This window comes from Hippopotamus amphibius, chromosome 1, assembly GCF_030028045.1.
Source record: "Hippopotamus amphibius kiboko isolate mHipAmp2 chromosome 1, mHipAmp2.hap2, whole genome shotgun sequence".
Lineage (NCBI taxonomy): Eukaryota > Metazoa > Chordata > Mammalia > Artiodactyla > Hippopotamidae > Hippopotamus > Hippopotamus amphibius.
In genome coordinates this window covers 87,613,408-87,638,437 of record NC_080186.1, presented here as the reverse complement: position 1 = coordinate 87,638,437, position 25,030 = coordinate 87,613,408, and the positions used below count along the sequence as shown (strand labels likewise).

Sequence of the window (25,030 nt, the reverse complement as noted above, 5' to 3'; positions counted from 1 at the left end):
TGGCATTTGCAGAGAGCTAGAAGAGACCTCAGGGTCACTGTTGCATAGTGAAAGGTAAAGAGAGCCTGAGAGAATAAGTTCTTTAGCAAACATGATGGAGTGAAGGGGAGAGCAGAGACTAAAACTCACGTTTCCTAGCTCCTAGTGGCTGTTCTCTCCACTCTACTATGATTTCTCTTTAAGTTCCTGTGAAATAACAAGAAAAAAAAATATATATTGACCTCTGCCTGGTTTCTGCTAATATTTGGCCTTTGACCCCAGTTCCTGATACAGAACTGCTAAATCCCTTGGAATTTCCTGGGTGATGGGCGTATCTTTTGCTCTAATGAGGTGACTCTTGGTGGGCTCCTGTATGGGGGGCTGGTCACTAAAAAGACCAAGCCATGGTTAGATGCTTGCAGCCTTCAGCTCCACCCTCCATTCTCCAGAGAAGGGAGGGAGGCTGAAAATTGAGCTAGTAATCCATCGTGCCTACGCGATGGAGCCTCCATAAAAATTCCAAAATTATGGGTTTCAAAGAGCCCCTGAAACCTGCAATTTGCTGACCACGTGGAGGTACTGGGTGAGTGGTGCCTTAGAGAGGTCATGGAAGCTCCGTGCCCCTTCCTAAATACCTTGTTCTACACATCTCTTCCATCTGGCTTTTCCTGGGTTGTTATCCCTTTATAATAAACTGGTAACCTACTGAGTAAACTATTTCCCTGAGTTCTGTGAGCCATTTTAGTAAATTATCTAACTTGAGGAGGAGGTGCTGCTGGGAACCTGAAGTTTATGGCCAACCATTCAGAAGTACAGGTGACAACCTGGGGCTTGTGATTGGCACCTGTGATTGGCATCTGAAGTGGGTGCAGTCTTGTGGGATTGAGCCCTTCACTTGTGGGATCTGACACTAACTTCAGGTAGATAGTGTCAGCACAGTATCGAATTGTAGGACACCGAGTTGATGTCTGCAGAGAATTGCAGAATCTCTTAGTGTGGGAAATGCCCACACCTATTTGGTGGCCAGAAGTATTGGTAGAGTAGAAGAAGAAATGAGAGTTTTGCTGTACAGTTTCCATTAAATCTACTTACTTAAGTTACTTAGCTGTCTTCTGAAATGTAGTGTCACAGCTCATTCTAACACAAGATGACTGCTTGGTGGCTCTGCCAGATTGTAGAGTTGACATTTTTCAATACTCTTTCTTATTTGCCATACCAAGAAGCTCTGAATTAAATCATTGTAGATTGTTTTTGTTTCTCCCCCACGAAATTGTTATTACTATTATTTGGAGTGGTGGTATATATAGGAGTAACCATTTTTTCTTACTTTATTTTAATGTCAAATTTGAACCTGAATTCTAGAAGCAGAGTCCAGGATCTAAATATAAAAACTTGCTAAGGGTTTGTTTACTTTTAAAAATTATATTTGCAGAAACTAGAGGATACCCTTTAGACAAGAATATCAATGTGGACTTAAATATTCCCTAAGAAATTTCTCAAAATTTACCAGAAACTTTGCTTCAGAACATAATTAATGTGAAGTATTTTGTGTATTAAAGGGATTTTATACTCATGTGTAATTACAGTCCAATTAATGTTGTGTCTTCCAAATTTTAATTAAAATTAATTAAGTTTAAAAGTTCACATCCTAAGTACTGCTTTGATAATTTCTAATTTGGGATGTGTCTTTATTCTCTTGTTTGAATCATTATTATGAAAACGTTTTCTTGTTAAAACCCATACTTCAAGGTAGTGGCTCTTCTGTCATTGGAAATGAACTGCCTGTTTGATAATTAAGACCTTCCCCCCTGTCATTTTTCTAGTTCAATGCTTCAGATTGTGGGAAAAAGAAGTTCTGTATCAGGAGTCCTTTGAACTGTGACCCAGAGAAGGAGCTTGCCTGTTTCTTCTTGTCCTTCACACGAGATGACCAATCAGTGATGGTTGAAATGAGCGGTCCCAGTGGAGGCTACTTATCCTTTGCGTTTTCTCATGACCGATGGATGGTTTGTACCTCTCACTTACATAAGTGGCAATGAAAGGAGAGTCACTGGAGTGAGCTCTCATCAATAGCAGTTTAGCTGCTTGTTCAAGAGTCAAATTATCATACTTAAGGGAGGAATGGGAAGGGAGGGCAGAGAAACTAACTTAGATTGTAAGTTAAGCAGCTTTGAGTTGGGCAATTACCTACCTCTAAGAACAAGGCTGTCCTGAGGAAAGTTAGGAAAACCATTGTATTTCCAGTGGATTTGCCTCTTTATTTATCTACCTCCGTCTGTCTATCTCTGTGATAAAGCAGGAAGTGCAGTTAAGAAAAAGTTGCTCTGCATAAAATCTCGTGTTGTTTGTGATGCTTTTCAGCTCCTAGTTTTCTTGAGTGGCCAGCAACTACAGCATGGGTTGTTGCTCTTCTTGCCCCCATTTTGGTGGTCATTGGCACATTTCCCAAACAGAAAATTAAACCTGGCATGTCCAGGCATAAACGGATTCTTTATCAGGTCTACAGAAAGCAGCATTTGTTTTCATCCAATTCTCCCTCTACTTGGGTAGTGCTGAATGAATTAAAAGATTCTGAGGCGGCAGCGTTGTGCTGTGGTGTGGAAGAGCAGAGTGATGCATCAGAATTCTGATTTCCCTGAGAGAGGGAAGAAGGGTGTAGAGGCCAGGACACATCAGTCCTGTTCCAGCAGAGCTGGCTGTGGAGGGAGATGGCTACAAAGGGAGAAAGCCTCTTACTTCCACATTAGCAAGTGCAAGGAGTCTTTTCTTGAGTATTTTCTTCCTGTCAGATTTTAAACTTAACATCCTTTTTTAAGGAAGTCATTATTTCAAGGAAAAGAAAAGGAACTCAGGTTCTGTGATAGAAGAACAAATATTTTCCTTAAAAGTGCATTCTGATCACAGTGGTCCTTGTTATGCTGGCTGCAAATATAGCAGGAAGCCAGGTGTAACTCTTTTTAGGGGGATGACATTGCTGTATATGGTATGATCTATATATTTTACTGTATAGTTCCAGAATGCACTCATTATCTTCTTTCATTCAACAAAGGGTATACCTTAAACCTATGAGACAGAAGATATTTCATAGGCATCTAAAAATAACATATAAGAAATTACGACTCTTTCCCTTTTAAAGTTGCTTTTATGGGAAATTTTATACTTGTTCAAAGCATGTTGTAGTTCAAAACATTTTCCCCACTTCCTTTTTGTAATTACCATTAGACCTACAGCATATCATTTTGGGTATCCTCAATTCTGGCAAAGATGAACCTTATGCATAGATGCATAAGGAAGCTGGATTGAAAATAAAATATGACCATAAAGCAAAAAAGAAAGATGGTGGTAGTGCTTGTTGTTGTGTGAACGGAACTGACTATGAAGAAAACTCTGAAGATGAGTTCCACCAGAGTTAACAACGGTAACCTTGTTGGAATAAGTGTGTAGTTGCATTAAAGTGCACGTCTAAGGTAGGATCCACATTTACATATGTGTTCTAGTCACTTAAATAAAAATATTCTAGTCACTTTGTAGCCAAAGTTTATGCAGTAGTATACTAACACATTTCCTTTCCTGGTCATATGAAATCTGTCACCCAGAGGAAAAGACACTGTCATTGCAGTGAGTGTTGTGTTGAGGAGCCTGCAAGTAGAACAATTATTTGTTTTCTAAGTTGTAGGCATAGGTGACACAAAAACATTTATCTCTAATTCAAGATATATTTATCTTACTTAGAAATCTTATGTTTCTAGTATAGTATTCATAAAAAATGTTTATAAAAAAGAATTATGCAGGTGTAGTTGCTTTACAGAGCAATCCTATTTGATGATTAAATCATCTGTACACCTGTTTGCCTAAATTGGGGGAAATAAATCATCATCAAAAATATTTTTAAAGTGGTTGTTTCTATCTTTGCTTATTTTTAAATTTTTAGGATATTTTTATGACCTGATATTTCTTATCGGTATATAATGTAAATTTAAATACTGAAGGTATCTGATGTTATGAATACTGATTAGATACCCTCAATTATACCTTTTTTCAATCTGGTTTGTAAAGTAATGATAGCATTGTTTTGGTATTAGACCTCATCACTAAAATTGATGAAAGTACGACTTTCCATATTTTTGCTAACAGTGACTTGCTAATATCTGAATTGTAACTGAAATTCAAAGTATACACATCTTCCTCATCTCAGATATTTTGCTATAGGAGATAAAGTATTCAGGTATGCACACTATATTAGCTTCTGTTCTCTGCCTTCCCCTGCCCAATGTTGTCTTATTCTATACATAATTTCTCAATGATCAAATTCCAGAATGTTCCCAGTCCTGACCTGTCTTGTTTGTGTCTAGATTGGAATTTCCAGCTGCCAGGTGGTCTCTTCCATATGAATATTCTGGACAACACAGACCATCATCTGTAAAACTGAGTTTATTATCTACCTTCCTAATGTCCTTTTGTGTTTCCCATTCTTGTTGATCAACAACAATAGTAAAAAAGCAACTACTGTTATTGATTTCTTGCTTCTTTTCAGATACTGTCCTGAGTAATTTACGGACTGTCTCATTCATTGCTGTCACCTTTTTCTCTGGTGTTCAAGGAAACTTTGTTTGTGATTTAAATTCCTCTCTTATTCATCACTCAGGTTCTTCTTTCTCTTACCCACTACAGCTTTCTGTTTTGAAAACTTTTAAACCTACATGAAAGTTGAGAGACTAGTACAATAAACACCAGTAAGTCCTTCAACTACATTTGTTTTCTCTCTCTCTCTCTCCCCCGTATGTGTGTATGTGTAGATTGACTTATTCGCTGTATATTAACACACACTTTTTATCCTTGAACTACTTGAAAATTAAGTTGCAGATATCATGACATTTTAAGTCTAGTTTTCAGCATCTGTCTCCTAAGAAGTATATTGTCCTACAATTATCATAGCATTGCTATCATAATATATAATATAATAATTTTATGCAATAGAGTCTCTATTCAAACTTCCCAGTTATCCCAATAAAGTCATCTGTTTTTAAAATTTCCAATCCAGACTAATCAGTTATCACTCAATGCATTTAATTGCTTTATCTCTTTAATCTCCTTTACTTTAGAATGGTTACACTACCTTTTTTCTTATTATTTTTTTTGAGGGGGGCCAGTTGTTTTGTAGAATGTTCCACAATTTTTACAATAGATTCAGGTTAAGATTTTCAACCACATTTGAGGTAATCCTAGCCCCAAAAGCCATTGGTGAACCTTTAGTAGTTACAAGAAAATATTTTTTTTTCTTCAGCATAGTTTCAAAACTCTTCAAAGTCACTTTCTGGCCTCACCCTGTATATGTTTTAGCTAACAAAACTACCTGTTTCCTAAAGTTTCCATATATTTTTTATATTTCTTTATCTTTGGTCCTAGAAGTTCCTCAGTTTGAAAAACTTTTCCCTTAATTGCAGCGCCGCCTTATCCACATATATTTTTTATTCTCTAAGGCCTAGTTAATGCTGTCTTTTCTGATAAGCCTTTTCAGTCCTTTGGCCCTACCTAATTTGTTTTTCCATAGCACTTTGTTTAAATCTGTGTTTTATTGTATTTCATGTATTATTTTAACTGTCTCCTCTATTAAAACATAGTCTTTGTAAGAACAATGTCATCATCTTTATTTCCCCCACACAATATTTTTTCATAGAGTGCATTTTAAATGCTAAAATGAGAGGAACAAACAAGGCTAAGAGGTTCTGTTCAACTCAGGGATTTGGTTGGAACTTCTCATGTGTGTCCTTCAATGCTTCAAATTTGGAGTTTCCGCAACTGCCTGGAGCCTGAGGTTGTTGTAGCACCGTCTCTTACCCTCATTGTAGAGTAGTAAGAACTGAGAGTTACCTCTTCTCCAAACCCATCACCCTCTCCAGTATTTGGGAGGCTTGACTTAATGATTTAGTTGACTTCTTATCATCAGTTTGCCTCAAAATCAACCATTTCGTTATATTAAATTTTGTTTTAAATAATAAGAAAATTCCTTTGCCTCATTGATGGTAAACATTCTAGAAAACACACGTTGTTTAAATCAGAGATCAGCCAACTTTTTCTGCAGAGGTCTAGATAGCAACCGCTTCAGAATTTGTGGACCATATGCTCTCTGTTGTAGCTACTTACCTCTGGTGTGATAGCACTAAAGCAGCCATAGACTATCTATAAATTGGTGGCTGTATTCTAATAAAACTTTTATTTATAGACACTGAAATTTGGATTTAATATATTTTTACTTGTCATGAAATATTATTCTTTTAATTTAAAAGAATATGTGGCCTGTATAAAAACAGGCATCTGAAGTTGGTCTGTGTGCCATAGTAAGTAGTGGTTTAAATTATAACTCCAAATTTCTTACCTTGAGTTGCACTAATTCTGATTTGAATATAAGATGTGTAACAGGGAATAATTTCTTTGCTAAGGTTATATACTTGAGAGTTAAAACTGAAACTTTTAAAAATAAATTTAAAATGTGTTAGAATATCATACTGTATTTATAGCAAAATTTATTATAACTGGTTAGTTTTGGATCTTGCCTAAGGAGTTTAGTGACTAAAGCACAATAAATGACCTTGTTCGATAGTTTATGCAGAACAAATTAGAACAGGTGAAAGAATCAAAACTATACACAACTTAAAATCCAGATTATTCATTTGTACCATGATTTAAATGTGTTTTAAAGATGCAGTCTGCAGTCTGATAGTCACTTTAAATAAGACTTAATTTTTAGAGCTAAGGAATATTGGAGATTAAAGGATAGATAAGAATTAGATTTACAGAGAATACCCCTTTGAGCTCAGATATTTTAGTCTCAATATGCAATAGTAAATGTATTAAGTGTGTATGATATTAGCAATATTTGATTATGGTGTCTTATATCTTACAAGTTACCCCCCAAAATCAAGTATAATGCAGTGCAGTTACAGTTATGAAAATTGTTGGACATATTTACTTACAAGTAAATATCCAGAACAATGTTTATGAAAAGTTCAGTGAAAAAGGTAATAAAACTTTATATTCTCCCATTTGGGGAGAAAAATAGGTTATAAATACAAGTAGGTTTGGATGAAAATATATGAAAGCGTTAATAGTGGTGTTCGGTTGGTTATGGTCATATAACCGTGATATGTGTCTATTTTGATCTGTTTTTCACATTGAAATTGTATTGCTTTTGCATTATAACATGATCATTTTTAATTAATATATCATACAGCCAATTCTTTAGAATTTGTGGTATCATTTTAAGATTGAGTCAGTAAATTATGTTTTAAAAGCATCAAATGCTATTTAATATCACTAGGGACTTTTTTTTAAAGAAACAAGTTGTTGAAATTCCCTTGAACTTTTTCTCATTTGCAATTGTTTTTCAGGGTCATGATGATGCTTATGTGTGTATTCTTGAAGATCAGACTGTGTACATACAACCTTCCCATTTGACGGGGCGAACTCACCCTGTGATGGACTCTAGGGTAGGTGTGAAAATTCTGGAAATCTCCATCTGGCTGGTCCACCTTCTGGCTATATGGCTGACAGTGGCATGGCTGTGCTGAAAGATAGCTTCTAAACCTGCAGTTAGCAGCAGAGACCAAGCAGGGACCTGGCAGCAGGGTTCTTCTCTTATTATAATCTGGGAAAAACCTTTCTGCATTTTATTTTATTTTTTATATATATATGTAAATTGTATACATTTAAAGTGTACAACATGATGTTTTGATATCCCTCTACACAGTGAAATGATTACTAGAGTCAAGCTAATGAATATATCCATTGCCTCATATAGTTAGGTTTTTTTTTCTGTGATGAAAGCACCTGAAATCTACTCTCTTAGCAGATTTCCAGTATACAGTATAATATTATTAACTACAGTTACCATGCCTCTTTTCTATGCTTTAGAAAGCACAAGAAAAGTTTCTTTTTTAGGAAAAGATGAATTCTTGTTTGTGTCACTTAAATCCTTTTTCATTGCATCTTACAAAAAATATTTTGTGGTTTGTTAAGAGGGTCGAAGCATCATCCCCTTTTCGAAAGCTTACAGACGGACTTCCTACGTGGTGCAGTGGTTAAGAATCCGCCTACCAATGCAGGGGACACAGGTTCGAGCACAGCTTTGGGAAGATCCCACATGCCTCGGAGCAACTAAGCCCGTGCACCACAACTATTGAGCCTGTGCTGTAGAGCCTGTGAGCCACAACTGTTGAGCCCGTGTGCCACAACTGTTGAAGCCCACGTGCCTAGAGCCTGTGCTTTGCAACAAGAGAAGCCACTACAGTGAGGAGCCTGCACACCACAATGAAGAGTAGCCCCTGCTTGCAGCAACTAGAGAAAGCCTGTGTGCAGCAACAAAGACCCAATGCAGCCAATAAGTAAAATAAATAGATAAATAAATTTATAAAAAAATAAAAGAAAAAAGCTTACAGACAGATTTTTTTTTTTAAGGCTCTTTAATGGAATATAATTGCTTTACACTCTTGTACCAGCTTATGAGGTACACCAGAGTCAATCAGCTGTATTTATACACATATCCCCACATTCCCTCCCTCCCTCGACTTCCCCCCACCCTCCCCGTCCCGGCCCTCTAAGGCGTCACCCATCATTGAGTTGATTTCCCTTTGTTATACAGCAACTTCCCACTGGCTGTTTTACAGTTGGTAGTATATATATGTCTATGCTACTCTCTCACGTTGTCCCAGCTTCCCCTTCGCCCCCTGCCCCCGCAACCTCATGTCCTGCAGTCCATTCTCTGCATCTGCATCCTTATTCTTGTCTTGTCACTGGGTTCACCAGTACCATTTTTTTTTTTTAAGATTCCATATGTATGAGTTAGCATACAATATTCGTTTTTCTCTTTGTGGCTTACTTCACTCTGTATGACAAACTCTAGGTCTATCCACCTCATTACATAGAGCTCCGTTTCATTCTTTTTTATAGTTGAGTAATATTCCATTGTATATATATGCCACATCTTCTTTATCCATTCATTTGTTGATGGGCATTTAGGTTGCTTCCATGTCCTGGCTATTGTAAATAGTGCTGCAATAAACATTATGGTACATGTTTCTTTTTGGATTGTGGTTTTTTCTGGGTATATGCCCAGGAGTGAGATTACTGGATCATATGGTAGTTCTATTTGTAGTTTTTTAAGGAACCTCCAAACTGTTTTCCATAGTGGCTGTACCAACTTACATTCCCACCAACAGTGCAGGAGAGTTCCCTTTTATTCACACCCTTTCCAGCATTTGCTGTTTCCAGATTTTTTGATGATGGCCATTCTGACCGGTGTGAGATGATACCTCATTGTGGCTTTGACTTGCATTTCTCTAATGATTAGTGATGTTGAGCATCTTTCATGTGTCTGTTGGCTGTCACTTACAGACAGATTTTTAAGAGGTTTACGTTTGTTAATGACAGAATTTCTTGAGTGGTGAAAAAGAGATGCACATAGTAGGTACTGATTCAATGCCTTAGGCAATTGTCTTAAGTGCCCGTGATTGGCACCTGCCAAAGGTGACCTGTTTCTGGTAAAGTGTCACTTTCACATGGCAGTTGACAAGCACATGAGCTCTGATGGAGCAGTAGCTATTATCCAATGACATGTAATGTTCTCTGTATAGCTTTCTCATGGGGTTGGAACTTCTCCCCATTTGCATGTTGCATTTTGGCCACAGGGGTATTATTTGCTGTTTCTTCATTGTTGTTGATTGTGTATTAGTGGCCAGATGGGGTTAGTACCTCTGCCAAAGTTTCTAGCCTAGGTAGTAAAGTGGGATGGAGACAAACAAACTGGGAGAATATGTTTCTTGTCCTCGTAAAAGAGGAAGTGGAAAAACAGTGACACTGCAGACCAAACATGCACAGAGGATCTTAAGGAAAGGAAATTGAACGGGTCAGGATTTTGATCATATCTTATTTTTAGGAAATCTTTGGAAAGTGCTGACAAGGCCCATTGTATGTGTTTGCAGGCTTCTCTTCAGGATATAGCTTGGAGGTTGGCGGATGGTGTTATGCAGTGTTCTTTCAGAAGAAACATTACCCTTCCTGGGGTTAAGAACAGATTTGATCTAAATGCAAGCTACTACATATTTCTAGCAGATGGTAAAGCTGATAATGGTAAGTATATTGATAAAAAAACTATCTTTTTAAGTTTTTTTCTCTCACTTTATTCCTTTCCGTCCTTTTTTGGAGAGACTATGGTAATTGCTCTTTTTTAAGATATACAATTCTGGGTAAAAAGTTATCAACCCCTGTTCTGTTTTTGCTTGACAGTTTGACTTTGGTTGACCTTCTAGCTTTATTTCCCTGGAAACTAGGTAAAGGTAGTGTCAATTGTGTTATAAGGCAACATGCTTATGATAAAAGTAATTTCTGGCTGTTCAACTGCATTTAGACCAAGAATAACTGTAAATACCTGGTAGGAAGCCATGTCTTTGGGCTTCCTGAGTGCAGTGACATTGGCAGATCCTTTGCAGGGATGCTGGAAGCAGGACTTTGGGGTTATTGCAGGAGATATTGGCTCCTGTGGATGACCTATCCAATATTAATCTCATATCCTTGGACCTGAGCTTTTTCCAGGAGGTAGAGAGGGGTAAAGAGAATAGCTCCTGGACAGCTGAGCAAGCTTCCACAGGACCTCCCTTTGAAAAAGAATGCCTCATGGTGCCCTGCGGGTGTGCTGTGTTTCCTGTCCTACATCCTTCCGAGTCATTCTGATGCCAAGTATAGCCTAAGGTTGTTTAATGAATTTGAATGTTTAGTTTATCCTTAAGACTTCCCTGGTAGATACTGCAACACATATTAATAAGAATAATTAGATTTTGCTTAAGGTCTTGGCGAATGGTATTCTGAAGAACTGCAGGAAATGCCAAGGTAGTGTAGTATTTAGTGACTTGTCTCCCTATAGATAATACTACCCCCAAGCTTTGAGCATATGGCCTACTTTGAAAATGGTGAGTAGCTGAGCACATAGAATTGAGGGATGGGGTGGGGTAAGGGAAGAGGAGGAGCAGAAATGTGGTACAGGCAAAACTGTGAAAAGCCTTGCAGCCTTGTGTATTCTATCATGTGCTTTGTTTAGTTATTATTTACTTATTTATTTTTTAAAATACATCTTTACTGAAGTATAATTGCTTTACAATGTTGTGTTAGTTTCTACTGTACAATAAAGTGAATCAGCTATATTTATACATATATCTCCATATCCCCTCCCAGTTAAGCCTCCCTCCACCCTCCCTGGTTTATTTATTTTTAATTGAAGTATAGTTGATTTACAATGTTGTGTTAGTTTCTGGTGTACAGCAAAGTGATTCAGATATGTTATTTTTCAGATCCTTTTCCATTATAATTTATTGCAAGATATCAAATAGTTTCCTGTGCTATACAGTAGGACCTTGTTGTTTCTTTTATATACAGTAGTTTATATTCTGTCATGTGGTTTAGATTTTATACTATAGGTAAAGTAGAGATTCAAGAGTTTTAAAGCAGGACAAAACATCTACTCAGTGTTAGAGAAAATCTAGGAATATTTGCAGATTTAGTTGTGGGTGGTATGTTTGGTTATCTTAGTCACATCATGTATTCTGACTTGCACCAGCGATAGCAAATGTAGCTTGAGAATAATTTCATGGTTAAATGACAGTAATGAATAAGCATTGCTTAGTACTTAGTGAGTGCCAGTTGCTGGCTCAGCACTGCCATTAAGGTTTTCATTTTTACCTTCACAGAGACCTACACGAGATATGTACCATTATTATCCCTGCTGTATCTGGGAGGAAATAGGCTTAGAGAGGTTAAGTTGTTTGGCCAGACAAGTGAATGGTAGAGTTGGAATTTGGACTTGAACTCTTTGACCTCAGAGCCCAAGTATTCAATACTTTCTAACATGGGAAATGTAGGAAATTAATTTTTAATGAGAAAAAGGTCAAATATTTGCATTTTAAACAGATATTACTAAAGTGCAGGTAATTGTGTTATTGTTACTGTTGCAGCCATCACTTATTGTACATTACACGTCTCATTTATTTCTCACAGAGGCTTTGTAAGTAGATATTATATTGCCCATTGCAGAAATAAGAGACCTGGAGCCTAGAAAGGTGAAGTAACTTGTTCAAAATCAAACAAGTAGCAGAATCAGGAATTAAACCCAAGTCTGTTCCAGTTACAAAAGTTGTGCCCTTTTCACCTTATCAAACTGTTTCCTTTGGTACCCAGCATGTTATAGGTGCTCCCTCCATAAATGATCATTGACTTGAATGGATGACTTACATTGCTAGGAGATTTAACAGTTTGCATTTGTACTTTAAAAAAGTTTATACTTTAAAGAAAAGCAGTGTCATTTAAATGGGTGAATTCTGTTGTACAATAAATTATGCGTGTCTTTGGGTGTATGGTGATGCCAAAAATTTCTTCTTAGGCCAGCATTGTAGAAAATGGAATGCATTTTCTGATAGAAACAATATTTTAAGTAATAGTTCTAATATTTCCTGGAAAAAAACCTAGTTCATGGATGATTCATGTGCAGAACAGAGCACTGTTTTATCTTCCTCTCCTGCTGGTGTTGCTGTGCATGTGGCATGGTAGGGAGACCCTCTACCTTGTCTTTTGTGGTGTTTCCCAAAGTGTGGGGCTCAAATAACCTGCTTCAGAACCACCTGGAGTGACTGCTCAAAATGCAGTTTCCTGAGCTCCATCTCAGACTCACTGAATCTCTGTTGTTTGTGCTTGGAATCTGCATCTTAACAAGCATTTCAGGTAATTGTTCTGTATTCTGTGGTTTGATTACTTACCGCTCTAGGACAGTGTTCTTCCAACGAAGGTGTACATGTTGTAAGGTAGTCTGGGGAATACAGAAAACAATACTAGAACTTTCTACTTAGATTTATTTTATCTCACTAAAAATTTCTATTTTAATAGTGTTCATAATGTGTTAAAGCAATAGTACATGAATATGTTTATTAACAAAAGTGTACATATGTCACAAACATTTTTTTTTTTAAACCGGTGGAGTGCAAAGCAACAAAACAAAACAAAACCTCAAAAAAACAAACCTGGACATTACCACTTCAGGAAATTCACTTTCCAGTTCCCTCGTATTGGGGAACAAAGTACAGTGACCACGTAAATCATTGTTGCTTCTGTTATCTAGTCATGTGTATGTGGGTCATTTATACGCTGCACGCTGCTTAAAAGGAGTGAGACTTTGTGAGGTTGAAACCATTATTCAAAGCAATCATATAATCTCTGTAACCCGTGTAAATGTAGAATGAGGTCATCCTGGGCAAACCTGACGCTCAGGAGGCATTGTTTAGTGGCAGAATGAAGGTCAGCGGGAACACCATGCTGAGGCAGAAGCTGCAGGTGATTCTTAAAGACTATGCTAAGCTCTGAAGGACCCTACATTATTAGTAAAAATAAAAAAATTAACTACTTTCTTCATCCAAATATGCAAAAATGATTCAGCAAACGTGATCAAAACTGAGATATGGGGAAATTGCTTACCATTTTCAGATTTCAGATTTCAGGTAACTTTTCAGATTTTCATTTTCTACTAATTTTTCACGTCATCCTTGTTTTTGCTGTAAGCCGGCACATAATTATCTTTCTGTTCTTTTTCTAACTGCTGAGGTTTTTTTTTCACATTTTCACGGGTAATTTTATTCTCTTCTCTGGGTGTCAGCAGTGTTCATAGAATGGAATTTGAAACATTCAGAAAGCAGATACCTGAATATTGTCACATTTTTTAACATCACAGTTTAATAACTATTAAACATTCATGTCTACGAAATGCAGTGAACAAAATAGTATACATTTTTACCCGATTCGCTTGTAAACAAGGCTGTTGTGCGCAGTGGTGACAAATGGAATTAATGTCATTGTCAGTGAGGAAAAAAACCTCCTCTGTAAGTAAATTATTCTGTTTATAAATAAACCGTGATATTTTTCAGCACACATTTGCAGACCTGATCAATGGAAAGAAGCAAGATATGTATTTTCCTTTAAAAAGAAAATGTTGAGAAATGGCCCACAATGGGAGAACTCACCTAGGCAAAGCGGTCAGAAGCAAACTAAAGATAATTGACAATTAAAAGTACTGTCATATTTATGACATTTAAAACCTTTTTATAACTGCTGTTTTGCCCCCATAAAGCTGATTTTGTTCTATCATAAAATAAGCAGTCATATGAAATGCTGAGTGTTTGAACTAAAAGATAGAACTCATTTGGATGAATAAGTAATTCACAGTTAACAAACCTACCAATTTAAATAATTAATGAAGTAAAGACCCTGTTATCACATGACCTGTTATTTTGATGATTTGGGAATAATACTTTAGAGCCTTGTACTAAACATGAACCCAACGTCCCTTAGAGCATAATGCCCAAATTATAATGGAGCCATACAATGGAACTCCAAAATTATGATGGACTTCTGCTTTAATGAAGGTTAAGTTCATCTTAGCCCATGGCTCCATGGTGAATCAGTTTAAACACACTTTTCTTCCAACTTGACTTCAGGCTATTAGGAATGTGGTCTGTTTTTTATCGCTACCTCTCTACTGATGAGGTACTTTTAGATTCTTTAGTGCCTTTCTTGTCATTTTCAGTAGTTTTTTTCATTCTTTTCTTCTTGACTTTTTTTGTAGCTTCTGACAGTTATTCTCTCTTTGTTCTTGACACAGGTCTATAGGTGTCACAATATAAAATTCTTCCCGTTTTCTGCTTTATCTCGGATATTCTCTGTAATTAAAAGCCATGATATAACAGTTCACCAAATGAATAACTATTTTGAATAGTCCATTTTATCTATACTGTTTCAAAATCCTCTTTATGACACACTAAAAATCTATCAGTAAATCAAATTATTTATAGTTTATTCTTATATTGAACTATTTGTCTATTACTGCACTGGTTGAAATTACTATGGCTTGATAATAGGTTGTGAATTTTGGCAAAGCATGATTCCCCTCAGCCTCCTTTTTCAGGAATTCTTGCCTCTTCCTTGTGTATCTGCTCTTCTAGATAAAATTCAGAAAAGATTTATCAAACTCCATTAAAATCCTATTGGGGTTATGATTGGAATTGAAATAAAATTTTGGATTAATTTGTGGAATAATCAATGTCCTTGAGTCTTCCTATCCAGGAATATATTGGGATATTCCACTTATTCAGATCCTGTGGTTTTCTTCATATCTTCCTACAGGGCTTATTTATTTTTGTTACTTTGTCCCTAGGTATTTTATGGATTTCTAATACAAACTATTGTGAATGGGATTATTTTTCTTACATTTTCTAAATTTGTTGGTATATAGGAACGTTATTGATTTTTGAATGCTTATTTTGAATGTAGGCACCTAGTTTTGATGGTCTTGAATTTTTTAGATAAAACATCATATCTTATGCAAATAATGACAGACATAGTAGCCTTCATTTTCTTTCTTTCCTTGTCTCACTGCACTGCTTCCTTCTCCCAGAAAAATGTGGAATGGCAGTGGTAATATAGCAAGTATTCTTGTCTTATCCCTGATTTTGGTGGGAATGCTTCTGCTATTCAGCGTTGTGTCGTATTTGTCGTATTTTCCTGGTGGGTATATTTTTTGTGTTTAGGAAATATTCTATTCTTAATGTTACAAAAAGTTTGTGTCATGGATGTGTGCTGAAGTTTATCATTAGTTTTGTAGATTTCTGAATGGTGAACGATCCTCACTTTCTTGGGATGAAAATGCTTGGTCGTGTCTGATTATTCTATTAATGCACAATTGATTTAATTCACTAATATTTTATTTAAGCTTTTTGAATCTATATACATAAATAATTTTGGTATATGGTCATGGGATTGTATGTGTTTGCATGTGTGAGCATGTCTGCCTCATTTTGGTTTCAGTGTTGTGCTAATCTCATAGAAAGAACTCAAGAAGAGTTTAAATAAATGTGAATTTTTAAAGTTGAAAAGTTCTTTAAATGGTATGATAGAACTCATCCACATAACAGCCTGAGACTTTAAGGATAGAAAATATTTGACTAATTAAATAAATTTTTATTGTTATTATTCTCCAGAGTACTACTACTTTGATCAATTTTTGTAATTATAGGTTTTCTCAGAAATTCATCCATTTCATTTAGACTTTGAAATATGTTTGGCTGACAAAGTTGTATGTAGCATTTTCATATAATTTTAAAGGATATGTTCTATGTCAGCAGCTATGTCACTGTTTTCATTTATAATATTATTCTTTTATCTTGTGGTCAGATTGTCAAAAACTCAATAGATTTTATTGGCCTTTTACAGAATTGATTTTTCTCACTTTTAGACTTACTAGTTTGTTAGTTTCTGCCTTTATTTTTAGTTTCTGGTTTCCTGGGTTATAGTTTGTTGTTTTAAACACATCTTGAATTAAATGATTACTTCAGTATTTTAAAGTCTTTTTAAATATATATTTTTTAATTAATTTATTATTTTTTGGGGGGTACACCAAGTTCAATCATCTGTTTTTATACACATATCCCTGTATTCCCTCCCTTCCTCGACTCCCCCCCACCCTCCCTTGAGTTCCCCCCACCCTCCCCATCCCAGTCCTCTAAGGCATCTTACATCCTCGAGTTGAACTCCCTTTGTTATACAACAACTTCCCACTGGCCATCCATTTTACAGTTGGTAGTATATATATGTCTGTGCTACTCTCTCGCTTCGTCTCAGCTTCCCCTTCACTTTTTTAAGGAAATGCTTTTAAGATGATTAAAAACTTCTCTTGAATAGTACTTCGATTACATCACATGTGTTTTGATATGAAATGCTTTCATTGTTATTCGTTTTAAGAAGACGTGACTTTAGTTTTGATTTCCTATTTAATCCAAGGGTTATTTAGAAGAGGAGTTTCTAAAATATCTAGCTGGACCATTTTTTCTTAGCTTTCTGTTAATTTTTAGCTTGTTTCATTTTAGATAGACAGTATAACCTGCATAAATATTTCTTTTTGGAAATCATTGAGGTATAGTCTGTGGTCTAATACTTGTCTGAGACAAATATTCATATATATATCCCATATCAAATTTCTTAATTATTTTTATTTGTTTTGACACTTGCATTGTATTCTAAAAATAATGTATTTTCCATAATTTATTTACTCATTCTCTTAATCATGGACATTTAGCTTGTTTAAATTTTTTTTTGGCCAGTGTAAAAAGAAAGCATCTATGAACATTCTTGTGCATATACCTTTGGTTAAAAAGTAAATATTTCCGTAGGATAGATTTCCCAGAATGAGCACACACCCATACGGAAACTAATTGGAATAATTCTATAATTCACAGATTTAATTTTATACATAATGAATATTATTATAATATATATTAATACTACATATAATATTGATATTATATTAACACGTGACATGTATTAATATAATATCAATATATATTATATATATAATCTCTATTGAAATTTATTTATCTTTTATTACCTTAAGAAATTTTGTTTCCATGCTGTACCATTGTATCTCCATGCCTTCTCTCCTGAGGAAGTGGTTCTTTGTCTTCTTTTTTTTTTAAATTTCAGGTCGAATTCATAAGCATTCTGAGCAACCTTTAATTACATTAGAAAAATACAATGTGACAGGCTATCCAAAGAACATAGGAGGATCCCATTCTTTACTCATTTTGAAGGTTCATGGTAAGTTACACGTGTAATATTATTACAGTTTTGTGGAATAAACTTAACTTTGTGGAATTAATTTAGTGTTGGCTAGGTTGAGAATGATAGCAGGCATAATTTAGCAAATGTTCATAAATTGTGCTTAAACAATAATATTTGTAGGTAGCATTATCTATCTTAATGTTTGCTAATTTTTCTTAAAAATGGAGAGTAGGGATAATTCAGTGGTTTTAATCCTGACTGAACATTACAATCACCAGAGGAGCTTTTAAGACATCTATAATTTTAAAAAAGTATGATAGTCTTTTCTAATTGTAGCCAGGATTGAGTATCATTGGGTTAATTAAACTTTTATGAGACATTATCTATGCCATTTGTTAAAAAATGCTAATAAAAGAGTGGTTTGTGATTGTGATTGTTTAATTATAATAGTAGCTTGGTTTCAGAAATACAAATTTTTTGTTGAAGAACTGATCAATGTACAAGTATTTGAGGGTATACGAAGTACCCAGGGCTATACTTAAGTATCATATGTTTAAAATGATGAAGGGAACCAAGTTGGAAGAGCAGTAGCCTACAAATAAGGCTCTAATGTACTCCGGTTCTACAAGTGAAAGTTGATTCGATTTGAAAAGCATTCCAGTTGATTATTAAAAAACGGGATTAAAAAATAGGGAAGTAATGTAAGTGTATACTATACTATACTATACTATACTATACTATACTACTGTAATATGGTAGTATTAGCGGGAACTTTCCTTAATTGATATATTTCCTTTATATTCTTCAGAGTTATCCATTCTAGTGGAAGTTTCAATAAAGTTTGAAACTATTTTTATTGTTGTTATTTTGCTTCTACTAGTAACTCTAGTTGAATAGTAACTGGATTCAGAAATAACATGCCTGTTTGTTTTCTATTATTTTTTGGAGTGAAATGTGAGAAGATTCTGAGATAACTGCAGACAGGCTGTATTAGTATAATGATTAAGAGCACAATTATTCAAACCAGAGTGGGTTCAAATTCCAACTTTGTAAACTTGGGCAAGTTACTTAACTTCTCTATACTTTCCTTCCCTATACAGCAGAACTGGAGTAATAATTATATTTTATAGGAATTGTTGTAAAGATCAATTAGAATAATACACATACAGCACTTAGAGACAGTGCCTGGCACGAAATAAGAGCTTTGGAAGTGTTAGCTATTAGAAGTAGTAATGGTGGTGGTAAAGGCATTTAGGTTATGTTTTTGTCAGCTGAATGTATTTTGTTGGCTATTTACATTTTCTAAGCTTTTGGCTTCGTCATTTAAGAAACAGCCTAATTAGGTTGTCAGCCATTGCATTTTCTCACCTTGTAGGTGCCTTAATGTTTGTGGCGTGGATGACTACTGCTAGCGTAGGTGTACTGATTGCCCGGTTCTTCAAACCTGTTTGGTCAAAGGCTTTATTTGGTTATGCAGCTTGGTTTCAGGTAGGTGGAGAAAAAGTTTAATGCAATTTCCATATTATTTGAACATGGTAACATGAAAACATATGAAGTATGTGGATTTTTTTTGTGTGTGTATAGTTATAGTTGTAATTTTGGAATCCTCATAATTTCCTTTTGCCCTTTGGTTTCCTAACCAACTGAGAATAGACACAATATGCTTGATAGAGATAAAAATAAATGCAGCTTTATGAAGGGTCAGGCTGGATTGGAGAATATATCAGCGCCATGTGCATTTCTTTGTAACATGAACTTTGGGACACAGATGATCTTGAGTGACATATCTAGTTTCAGAGAAAGAGACTAGAAGAGCATTCACTCACTGCACTGAGTACAGATAGGTCAAGGAAGGTGGGAGAGCGGAAGAAAGAAATAGCAGGTGCTTACTGTGTTGCAAAGCAGCAGTCTGTCCTCTGATTGAGTGGCCAGTAAACTGTTAGGGCATCCCTAGCTCACCAGTCAAGATCATGTATCTCCTGTGTGGGTGGGAAGAGAAACTAAAAGTGTCCTTTTTCATGGTGTCCCTTCTCATGGGATGAGGAGGCAGTCTTTTAATAGAAACATGAGCAAAAGTCAATGGATACCCCTCAAAACAAAATAAACCTTATCCTTCTTTTGTCATGGAGTATAGATATTTGCACGTGTAGTGGAAGATCAATGGGTATGTGTTGAGATAGAATGTACATGTCTGCTTGTAGAAAAAAATATTGCTTATTGGAACAGGTTTGATTTTATTATAAGGTATTCTTGAAATTTCAAATAAATTTGTAGCTTTTAAGATTTACCTTATGTAACATTGTTTCTCACTTTTGGCTGGCAGTGTTAATCTGTTTTATTTGTACTCACTACTGACTGCTACCTGCCTTGCTCCTGTCTGTCTCTGCCTTTGGTTGCTCTCTCTCTCTCTCTCTCTCCTCTTCACATTTGGATATTCCCAGCTGGAAAACTCTTTATGTCTCCTTTTTACCAATTCAAACCCTCCACTGTCTTCAAACCTATGATGTCTGTATATACAGGGTGACTATATGTCCTACTTTCTGGTGAATGTGTATATGTGTGTGTGTATGTATATATATATGTATATATAGTGATTATATGTCCTACATTGTCTGGGATAGTTATCCTGGCATAATCCACTAACAGTGCCCACTTTCACTCTCAGTATTCTCCTCATTTGGATAATGAACTATGCCTTTCAAATATGTTTTCCTTATCTGCTCAATTAAATCCCAAGCTCCCCAGGAAACAGTACTTTCTGTTTCCTTGCAGTTTCACTGTATCCAAGCACAGTGCTTGGTGGTAGAACCTAAGATATGTGTTTGGAAGGAAATGCTGTACTTGGCAAGTAAGTGTGCTCTGTGTATGAAATATCCATTACTGCTGTTCTGTGCAGGTGAAATCTTGGCAGATGCTTTAGAATGACGAGGTCGACAGCTTAGGCTTTTCTTTGAAGTTCAGTGGAATAGTAAGATTTTTTTTCTTTAACTGACCACAAATTGTGGTTAGATGTCAACTGAATGCATGCCTTCTGTGAAGCTCATCCCATGATCTGCATGGTGGCGCCAGCTCCTTTCTCTTATGTTGTTCACCCTCTTCCCATTTGTCATTTCACCCCTGCAGGTGCATCGAATGCTCATGCTCACTACTGCCGCCCTCACTTTTATTGCTTTTCTTCTGCCTTTTACTTACAGGCGAGGCTGGAATTGGGTAAGTAGGTCTTAGACAGAATGCTTTTATTCTATTAATATGTTTAAAATTCATTTTGGTGCCAAAGGAGATAGCTGTTTTTTTCTCAAATGATGGGTAAAAAGATATTTCTGCACATATCCCTCTTTCCTTCCTTTTTGAATCCTCTGATGACTGTTTCACGTGGTTGGTGGTCAGGGATGGAGTGAGAATGTCAGTGCAGATTACTTGGCAATGGAATGTATTTTTAAGCTGCCTCAGACTTTAAATGTACATTATATAGTGAGTTTTCTTGCTACAGAGTGGTGAAAATTGAAAGCATGATAACTAATTCTGTAACTAATTCAATGACTACCACTAAGCTAACACTGGTTGCATTCCTACTATGTGAGGAACTGTGCTAAGTGCTTTACATGTGTTATCAAATTTAAACCTTCTTATAGTTTTCTGCATACAGATATTTGCCTCCTTAGGCATGTTTATTCCTAGGTATTTTATTCTTTTTGTTGCAATGGTAAATGGGAGAGTTTCCTTAATTTCTCTTTCTGCTTTTTCGTTGTTAGTGTATAGGAATGCAAGAGATTTCTGCGCATTAATTTTGTATCCTGCTGCTTTACTAAATTCATCGATTAGTGCTAGCAGTTTTCTGGTAGAGTCTTTAGGGTTTTCTATATATAATATCATGTCATCTGCAACGAGTGACACTTTTACTTCTTTTCCAATTTGGATTCCTTTTATTTCATTTTCTTATCTGATTACTGTGGCTAAAACTTCCAAAACTATGCTGAATAATAATGGTGAGAGTGGGCACCCTTGTCTTGTTCCTGTTCTTAGAAGGAATTCTTTCAGTTTTTCACCATTTAGAATGATGTTGGCTTTTGGTTTCTCATATATGGCTTTTATTATGTTGAGGTAATTTCCTTCTATGCCCATTTTCTGGAGAGTTTTTGTCATAAATAAATGTTGAATTTTGTTAAAAGCCTTTTCTGCATCTATTGAGATTATCATATGGTTTTTATCCTTCACTTTGTTGATATGATGAAATCAAAGATGATACAAACAGATGGAGAGACATACCATGTTCTTGGGTCGGAAAAATCAGCATTGTGAAAATGACTGTACTACCCAAAACAATTTACAGATTCAACGCAATCCCTATCAAATTACCAATGGCATTTTTCACAGAACTAGAACAAGAAATCTTACGATTTGTATGGAAACGCAAAAGACCCCAAATAGCCAAAGAAATCTTGAGAAGGAAAGACGGAGTTGGTGGAATTAGGCTTCCTAACTTCAAACTGTACTACAAGGCCACAGTGATCAAGACAGTATGGTACTAGCACAAAAATAGGAAGGAAGATCAATGGAACAGAATAGAGAACTCAGAGGTAAACCCAAGCACATATGGGCACCTTATCTTTGACAAAGGAAGCAAGATTATACAATGGAAAAAAGACAGCCTCTTCAATAAGTGGTGCTGGGAAAATTGGATAGCAACATGTAAAAGAATGCAATCAGAACACTTCCTAACACCATACACAGAAATAAACTCCAAATGGATTAAAGACCTACATGTAAGGCGAGACATTATAAAACTCCTAGAGGAAAACATAGGCAGAACACTCTTTGACATACATCAAAGCAAGATCCTTTCTGACCCATCTCCTAGAATAATGGAAATAAAATCAAGAATAAACAAATGTGACCTAAAGAAACTTAAAAGCTTTTGCACAGCGAAAGAAACCATAAACAAGACAAGAAGGCAACCCTCAGAATGGGAGAAAATACTCGCCAACGAAGCAACGGACAAAGGGTTAATCTTCAAAATATATAAGCAGCTCACACAGCTTAATACCAAAAAAGCAAATAACCCAATCCACAAATGGGTGGAAGACCTAAATAGACACTTCTCCAAAGAAAACATACAGATGGCCAACAAACACAAGAAAAGATGCTCAAATCACTAATCATTAGAGAAACGCAAGTCAAAGCCACAATGAGATATCACCTCACACCAGTCAGAATGGCCATCATCCAAAAAATCTGGAAACAGCAAATGTTGGAGAGGGTGTGGAGAACAGGGAACTCTCCTGCACTGTTGGTGGGAATGTAAGTTGGTACATCCAGTCTGGAAAACAATCTGGAGGTTCCTTAAAAAACTACAAATAGAACTACCATATGATCCAGTAATCCCACTCCTGGGCATATACCCAGAGAAAACCATAATCCAAAAAGAAACCTGTACTGTAATGTTCCTTGCAGCACTATTTACAATAGCCAGGACATGGAAGCAACCAAGGTGCCCGTCAACAGATGAATGGATAAAGAAGATGTGGCACATATATACAATGGAATATTACTCAGGTATAAAAAGGAATGAAATGGAGCTATATGTAATGAGGTGGATAGAGCTAGAGTCTGTCATACAGAGTGAAGTAAGCCAGAAAGAGAAAAACAAATACTGTATGCTAACTCATATATATGGAATCTAAAAAAAAATAATGGTACTGATGAACCCAGTGACAGGGCAAGAATAAGGATGCAGATGCAGAGAATGAACTGGAGGACATGGGGTTGGGGGGGGGCAGGGGGCGAAGGGGAAGCTGGGATGAAGTGAGAGAGTAGCATAGACATATATACACTATCAAATGTAAAATAGATAGCTAGTGGGAAGTTGCTGTATAACAAAGGGAAATTAACTCGATGATGGGTGATGCCTTAGAGGGCCAGGACAGGGAGGGTGGGAGGGAGTCGCGGGAGGGAGGGAATATGGGGATATATGTATAAATACAGCTGATTGACTTTGGTGTACCTCATAAGCTGGTACAAGAGTGTAAAGCAATTATATTCCAATAAAGAGCTTAAAAAAAAATACAATTTTAGGAGCAAATAAAAAAAAATTTAAACCTTCAGTAACTAGATGAAGTCATTGTTGAAAATAATTCCATGTCACAAAAGAAGAAACTAAGGCTTATTCTCAAATGTCTGTCTCCAGTTTAGACCTCTACCCTGACTTGAGACTCACACATGCAGCTGTCTACTCGGGAATTCAACTTGCATGTCTAAGACATCTCAAAGCGAATTCCTGATCTCTCCGCCCAGTCCTGCTTCACCTGCTGCTGTCCCCATATTAGTTGTTCGTAGTTCCCTTCTGAGGCCCAAACCTTGGAATTATTCTTAACTTTACTCTCACACCCCATATCAAATCCATCAGGAAATCCCATTGCTTTTACATGTCAAATACAACACTTTTCACAATTACTGGTACTACTATGTGGGTTTGAGCCAACATCATCTTTTGCCTGGACTCTTGCAGTAGGCACCTAATTGGTCTCTCTACTTCAGCCCTTGCCCATGCACATTCTGTTTTCAACAACTCAAGCAGAGTGATTTTTAAAAAATGTAAATCAGATTATGTCATTCCTGTGCCCCAAACTGGTTTCTCTAATGTCTCTCAATTTTACTCAGAGTTAAAGCCAAAGTCCTCCATAATTGGCTCCTTATTACTCTCTGAATTCATCTCCTTCTCCTCCCCTCATCCCATAGCTCATTTCATTTCCCACTGGGCTGATGCTGGGCGTGCTCCTGTTTTCTAGTCTTTGCAAAGATCCTTCCTTCTGCCTTGGTCACGGCTCCTCTACTCCCTCACCTCTTCAACTCTTTGCTCAAATAATAGCTTCTCAAAGAGCCCTGCTCTGCTCTGTTTTTTCCTAAAGCAATCTTTACCTTATGTCGCTTCATATACTTTACTTAAATATTATATTTTTTCTTTGTCTTCTTACACTAGTATGTGAACTTCATGAGAGACAGGATATTTACTATGTTTGCAAGTGTATCTCTAGCATCCAGAACACATTCTGGCACATAAAATATTTAGTAAATATTTATCTAATGAATGAATGAATGGGCTTATTGAGAATCAGAGATGTACCTAAGGTCAGAACCTGTGCTTCCATTTTACTCTTCTAGTTTAACAGCCAGTCAGAATTTGATATCAAAATTTAATATTTCAGTTTGGGCTGTTGCTACAAGGGCTAAGATTGATGAATCTTGGGTCACAATATTATTAGGAAACCTCCTTTCTGTTTTTTAGGTGGTTTGTGATTGGTCAACCTATTTTTTTTTAAATTTTTATTGGGGTGTAGTTGGTTTACAATGTTGTGTTAATTTCAGGTGTATAGCAAAGTGAATCTGTTTTTTGTAATTTTACAAATACACATAT

At 36.1% G+C, this 25,030-nt stretch overlaps 1 protein-coding gene across 4 annotated transcripts in view; it reads left to right on the top strand.

The window, feature by feature from the left end:
- Positions 1-25,030, top strand: part of FRRS1 (ferric chelate reductase 1) — a 46,719-nt gene that overhangs the window by 16,165 nt on the left and 5,524 nt on the right. For 2 of the 4 annotated variants that reach the window (XM_057731740.1, XM_057739282.1), the window contains exons 6-11: positions 1,803-1,985; positions 7,368-7,466; positions 9,957-10,104; positions 17,542-17,655; positions 18,995-19,107; positions 20,743-20,829. In XM_057731740.1, the coding sequence (XP_057587723.1) occupies positions 1,803-1,985; positions 7,368-7,466; positions 9,957-10,104; positions 17,542-17,655; positions 18,995-19,107; positions 20,743-20,829 (744 nt within the window). The remainder of the gene's footprint in view (positions 1-1,802; positions 1,986-7,367; positions 7,467-9,956; positions 10,105-17,541; positions 17,656-18,994; positions 19,108-20,742; positions 20,830-25,030) is intronic. The other 2 variants (XM_057698782.1, XM_057747150.1) reach the window with 2 other exon arrangements.